The sequence below is a fragment of the Oryza brachyantha genome, chromosome 2, assembly GCF_000231095.2.
Source record: "Oryza brachyantha chromosome 2, ObraRS2, whole genome shotgun sequence".
NCBI lineage: Eukaryota > Viridiplantae > Streptophyta > Magnoliopsida > Poales > Poaceae > Oryza > Oryza brachyantha.
In genome coordinates, this window is record NC_023164.2 from 12,566,126 (window position 1) to 12,572,066 (window position 5,941).

Sequence of the window (5,941 nt, forward strand, 5' to 3'; positions counted from 1 at the left end):
TCGTAGTGACACCCCTTACCTATATGTTTGAATTTGTAAAATTACTGTTTTTTTTTTTGAACAGAGGGTGTGAGAGGGAGCAAAGTGCATGCTCCAAATTAAAGCGAAAACAGTGGTACATGACAAGCTAGCCAACCATATTTGTTGGTTGTGACCTCACAGGAGGCTATTGGGATGGCCTACGTTATCACTGCATGCATGCCACCCTATCGAATTGAAGCTTGTTGCAACTTGCAGTTCCACACACACACAGACACAGAGGGTGAATTATTGCCCAGGTGCCATGTACAAGTACAAGTACAATAATTCTGCATCTATATAAACCGGGCAGAGGGATCGAAGGGCGACGCAAGTCTGTGAGAGAGTAGTGTTCTTCTATCTCACTCTCTCTATATATATATCTTTCACTAGTTCGAGTTCAGTGCAGTGTCGATCGAATATAATATGTTCATCAAGGCTAAAGGAAGAAGAGAGAGAGTACAGCCTTCTATTAGCTAGCTCACATTTTCTAGGTATGATCTCTTGTGACAAGGCTGTACCCTCTCTCTTCTTCTATTAGCTTCTTGATGCTTGCTTGCAGCTTCAGATCCCTAGATGATGATGATGATGATGATGATCTCTCTCTTCTTTTATGGTGTGCATGCATGGTCAGGCACCAGGCTGTTCATACATCATGTATCTATCTTGAAAGATCAAACTCATAGTACTCCTTATATTTAGCCCATCATATCTTTTGGTTTATGCGTATGCTTCTAAACCAAAATTTAAATTTTAAACTTAAATTTGATGTTGATTTTAAGGCTTTTTCATCGTAGTTTATCTTCAAGTGTTTACTTTTATATTGCTAAAAATACTTATATAAAAACTCTATTCATAAATTAGTTTTTATTTTTGTTTGTAAATAAGCCGTTTCACTTTTTATTTAGAAAAGCGAAAGGACGAAGGCCTAAGGTTATGTGGCCAATTAGTTTTCTTTGCTTCCGTTGTTCTGTTCCAAATACTACTATTTTCTAATCACAGCCATCTCGTCTGCTGCACATAATTGAGTTTTATATATGCAAAACTAAAGAGATAAAATTGCTGCACCTTGGTCTGCACAATATTTATGTTAGATCTTTTCCGCATGCAACCGCAAGAATCTGAACTATATGTTAATTAAGTGGTGTCCAATGATATATGTTAACAGACCAGCGTCTCTCTCCAAAAAAAAAAAAGTCGGGGTTTGTCTAGAAGATTAATTAGCTCTATTGTTACTTGATCAGTTCATGGTATATATATTCCTTCTTTCTTCTCTTTTCAATTACGAAATTTTTATTTTTATTTGCCGCGATTTTTTGAAAAAATATTCTACTAGACTATTTGAACAATATTAATTTATTATATTTATAAATGCGTTTCAAAATATTATTTAAACTGAAGCAGTATATATAATGTGATGGAAGTGGAGCATAATATGTCACCATATAGTTTTCTCGAAAAGGGTTGCTAGATTGACACAATTGTGTGTCATGTTGTCTCATGATTTTGTTGGTTGATTTATCGGTTAGCCGATATTTAGGAAAGGATATAACCACCGTAATCCTATCCGTAATCCATCTCTAACTCTGAAATTCGTAACCCTTATGGGCCGTAACTGCGATCGGTGGTTACGGGTCAGAATCGGATTAGGAAAAGCCCTCGAGGCCCACCAGTGCTATATAAAAGAAGAGGAGCCCACGGGGACGCTCGTGTCGCTTATTCTCTAAACCAGAAATTCGAAATCAAGTTCTCCCGATCAAAGAAGCGCTGGAAGGGTTTCGTGTGGCGATTCCAGGGCAGTGCCGTTGGAGACCCGAAGGTCGGAGATTCAAATCAGATCACCGGCGACCTAATCTTGCCGGAGACGAAGGAAAGAAGACGGAATTGAGGAAAAGAAAAGAAGGGAATCAGATGGCTTCACCTGCAGGTTATTTAGTTTCCCGCATTTGAATTAATCGGTGATCATGTGCTGATTAGGGTTTAAATTCGTAATCTATTGTTTATGATTGAATTGAATTATCTAACATTGTGGTATCAGAGCAATCCTAATCGGATTTGATCCCATCACTGATTGATTATGAATCAATTGATTGTTTTTCGGTCTGTTAATTAATCTAATCGGTGAAGGATTCGAGTTAGCTGCATACACTATTGTTGATTCGAATTCCAAACCGAGAAATCAAAACCTCAAACCCTAGATCAAATTACAGTCAACCAATCTATTCGATCCGGCTTCGGATTGAAGAAAGCTCACCGGAGCAACGCCGGTCGTCGCCGTCGCCGTCAGGTGGGCTTCTCCCATCCGTGCGTGCGCCGGTGCCGCCGCTATTTGCGCCGGGGATCGGCCGCCATCCACCGCCGCCGCCGCCGAGCGGGCTTCGACCCATGCGTGGGTACCGCGCGCCGGCACAAGGGCGCCGCCGCCTCCGCTCTCCTCCTCCGGCCACGCCGGCTCCGCCGTGCGTGCGCCGTCACCGTCGTCGGGTCTCCGCGCCGACGGGAACGGCCGGCTTGGGCTCCGCCGCCTTCGGGCGAGCTCGCCCCCCCAGCCGGTGGGTGATGGTCCGCGCTTCCGGCGCGCGCCCTCTCCGCCGGACCGCCGCGCCGACGCCTCCGCTCTCCTCCTCCGGCCACGCCGGCTCCGCCGCACGTGCGCCGTCACCGTCGCCGGACCTCCGTACTGACGGGAAACGGCCGGCTTGGGCGCCGCTGCCTTCGTGCGCGTTCGCCCCCCCAGCCGACGGGCGACGGGCGTGCGCCCTCCCCGCCGGACCGCCGCCGCCATCCAGCGCCGGGCGCTCGCCGCCCGCCGCCAGAGAAAGAGGAGAGAGAGAGGAGTCCGAAGAGAGAAAAGCGGCTAGGGTTAGGGTTTCGGTCGCGGGGTCTTTTGATCTCGTCGCACCAAATCCTGGCCGTCCGATCAGATCAGACGGCCACGGGCCGAGCGCCCTTATTCCTGGGCCGCCGCCATTATTTGGGCCGTCGGCGCTCATGGGCCGACTCGGCCGTGTGGGCCGGTGCCCCTACGCGCGCGTTGCCTAACGGGCCGGCCTCTCGTGGGCCGGCCCGATAAATGGATAGGCTAAAAAAAAATTGATTAATTATTTTTTTTAATTCCATAAATCAATTTATACCCTGTTTGGGCTGTTTAAAATTGCAAAAAAAAATGATAAAATATATTTTATTGCTTAGAAAATTATTTCTAGTCAAATGGAACCAACGGGAAGTTTGCTAGAAAGAATTTATGATGTTAAGTTATTTATTGACCAACGTTATTTATGATTTCACGTCAATTTAAATTTGATTATTTCTTCCTTGATTATTTCTGCCCAACGGTGATATAATTAAGGATTTATTTTATTTTTCCAAGTCTTTTCTGTCCAACGGTGATTAGATTTGGAGAAGTATTATACACATATTATTTTATTTTGATCAAATGTTTTATAGTATAAATTGTCATCTGCAGCTTTGTCACAGCTCAAAAGGATTGAGCCACTTGATGGGGCTAATTATGCTGAATGGAAAAACAACATGCTCCTGAATTTGGGGCTGTTGGAAAATGATCTCGCACTTAGAGAGGATCCACCCGTGGAGCCAAAATTAGCTGACTTCATGGATGAGAATGATGAGGAATACACTAATCTCAAGTGGGCTTATGATGAAAAGTGGCCCGCTTGGGAGAAATCAAACAGAGTGTCCCTAATGTACATCAAGAGCAACATCTCTCCTTCTATTATAGGGGGGATTGCTGACTTTGACAATGTTAAGACGTACCTGGCAAACATTGAATCGAACTACAAGGCGTGTACCAAAACCTATGCCAGTACTCTTATCATGAAAATGGGCTCTTCTGTCTATGATGGAAAGAAAGACATCCGACAACACATCATGGAAATGTCACACATGGCTCATCAACTAAAAACGATGGACATGGAAATTTCGGAAGCCTATCTTGTCCATTTCATCCTGAACTCACTAAACTCTGATTATGATCCGTTCAAAATTCACTACAATACTCAAAGAGAAAAGTGGACCATTTCAGAGCTTATCTCCCACGCAGTGGAAGAGGAAGAGCGTCAAAAGGCCAAAAGGCAGAAACACATTGACCAGCTCAACCTCGTCAACTCTAAGGGCAAGAGGAAGTTCCATCAAGGAGAAGCCTCTGGATCAAAGAAAAAGGGCAAGCCACCTCATCCTCCGAAACAAGGAGGGAGTAAGGCTGCGCAATCAACTGCTCAACCTTCAGCTGGGCCAAAATTCAAGAATCCTCACTGCACTTTCTATGATAGTGATGGACATTGGCACAAAGACTGCCCCCGCTTCAAGGAGTGGTTGGCCCGTAAAGGTATAAATGAAATTAATGAAATTTCCAACGTTAATGAATCCCTATATATTGAGTTTTCCCGGAATTCTTGGTGGGTTGACTCAGGTGCCACCGTGCATGTTACTAATTCATTACAGGGATTGAATGGCGTCCAGACGCTAAGAAAAGGGGAGCACATCCTAAGAGTAGCTGATGGAGCAGAGATTGAAGTGGAGGCTGTTGGAGACCTCGCACTCAAGCTTCCCAGTGGCTACAATTTAATACTTAATAATGTCTTAGTTGCTCCTTCCGTTAAAAGAAATCTTATTTCAGTCAGAGTCCTAGCAGAGTCAGGATATGACTGTTATTTTTCCAAGAGAACTTGTTACATTAAGCATCTAAATAAAGTAATTGGTCTTGCCTTCGTGCGAGACAAACTTTACTTGCTCTCTTTGGATCATACTGTGATGAATGTCATAAATGCCTGCAATGATAAAAATGAGACTTCATCGAAATTGTGGCACTGTCGCTTAGGCCACATTTCTAGGGGGAGAATCGAACGTCTCATTAAAGAAGAATTATTACTCCCCTTAGATTTTTCTGACGCTGATCATTGCATAGATTGCGTTAAAGGAAAATTTGCTAAATCAATTAAGAAAGGAGCCACTAGGAGCACGAGTCCACTAGAAATAATTCACACTGATATTTGTGGACCGTTCCCAGTGACATCTGTAGATGGTTTTGATTCATTCATTACATTTACGGATGATTACTCCCGTTATGGATATATTTACCCCATAAGCGATCGTTCTGAATCTCTCGAAAAATTCAAAATATTCAAAGCAGAAGTCGAAAACCAGCACAACGCAAAAATTAAAATAATGAGATCAGACCGTGGTGGTGAGTACTATGGGAAACATGCTCCATTTGGGCAAAGTCCTGGTCCATTTGCTCAATATCTTTAGATTCATGGGATTATTGCACAATATTCCATGCTTGGGGAGCCTCAACAAAATGGAGTGGCAGAAAGACGCAACCGCACACTCATGGAGATGGTGCGGAGCATGCTTAGTCACTCCAACTTATCAAATAAATTATGGATTAAGGCATTAAAAACGGCTGCACACATACTAAACAGAGTTCCAAGCAAGTCCGTGCCGAAAACTCCGTATGAACTATGGACCGGAAGAAAACCGACATTAAATTATTTGAAAGTATGGGGCTGCCGTGCAGAAGCGAAATTATTCAACCCCCAATTGAAGAAACTAGACCCCAAGACTGTGAGCTGTCATTTTATCGGTTACCCGTCACATTCTAAGGGATATCGATTTTACTGTCCAGACCGTGTCACTAAATTTGTAGAAACCAGACACGCTGTCTTCTTGGAAAATTATGAAATGGGGAGCTCACAGGAAAGGGAAATTAATCTCGAGGAAATTCGGGTGAGTGTTTCTTCTCCTCCGGAAATCCAAGAGAATAATGTCCCTATTTTTCATAATGTACCACAAACTGTAGTTCCCACAGTTGGCACTACGGCTACTGCTGAGGAAAATATTGAAACCCATGAAAATAATGAGCCTCAACAGAGTCCTGTGATACATAATGAAGAAGAGATTCCGC

At 43.7% G+C, this 5,941-nt stretch overlaps 1 protein-coding gene across 2 annotated transcripts; it reads left to right on the plus strand.

Moving 5' to 3' along the window:
* The first annotated feature begins 251 nt into the window (after positions 1–251).
* On the plus strand, positions 252–4,665 carry LOC121053580. 2 transcript variants are annotated; one of them, XM_040521134.1, is made up of 3 exons: positions 252–512; positions 3,485–4,363; positions 4,480–4,665. In XM_040521134.1, the coding sequence occupies exons 2-3, from the start codon at positions 3,550–3,552 to the stop codon at positions 4,533–4,535; spliced, it is 870 nt and encodes a 289-aa protein (XP_040377068.1). In that variant the 5' UTR covers positions 252–512; positions 3,485–3,549; the 3' UTR covers positions 4,536–4,665. The 2 variants fall into 2 exon arrangements, with proteins under 2 accessions (XP_040377068.1, XP_040377067.1); XM_040521133.1 differs by lacking the exon at positions 252–512 and adding an exon at positions 1,903–1,945.
* Positions 4,666–5,941: the final 1,276 nt, after the last annotated feature.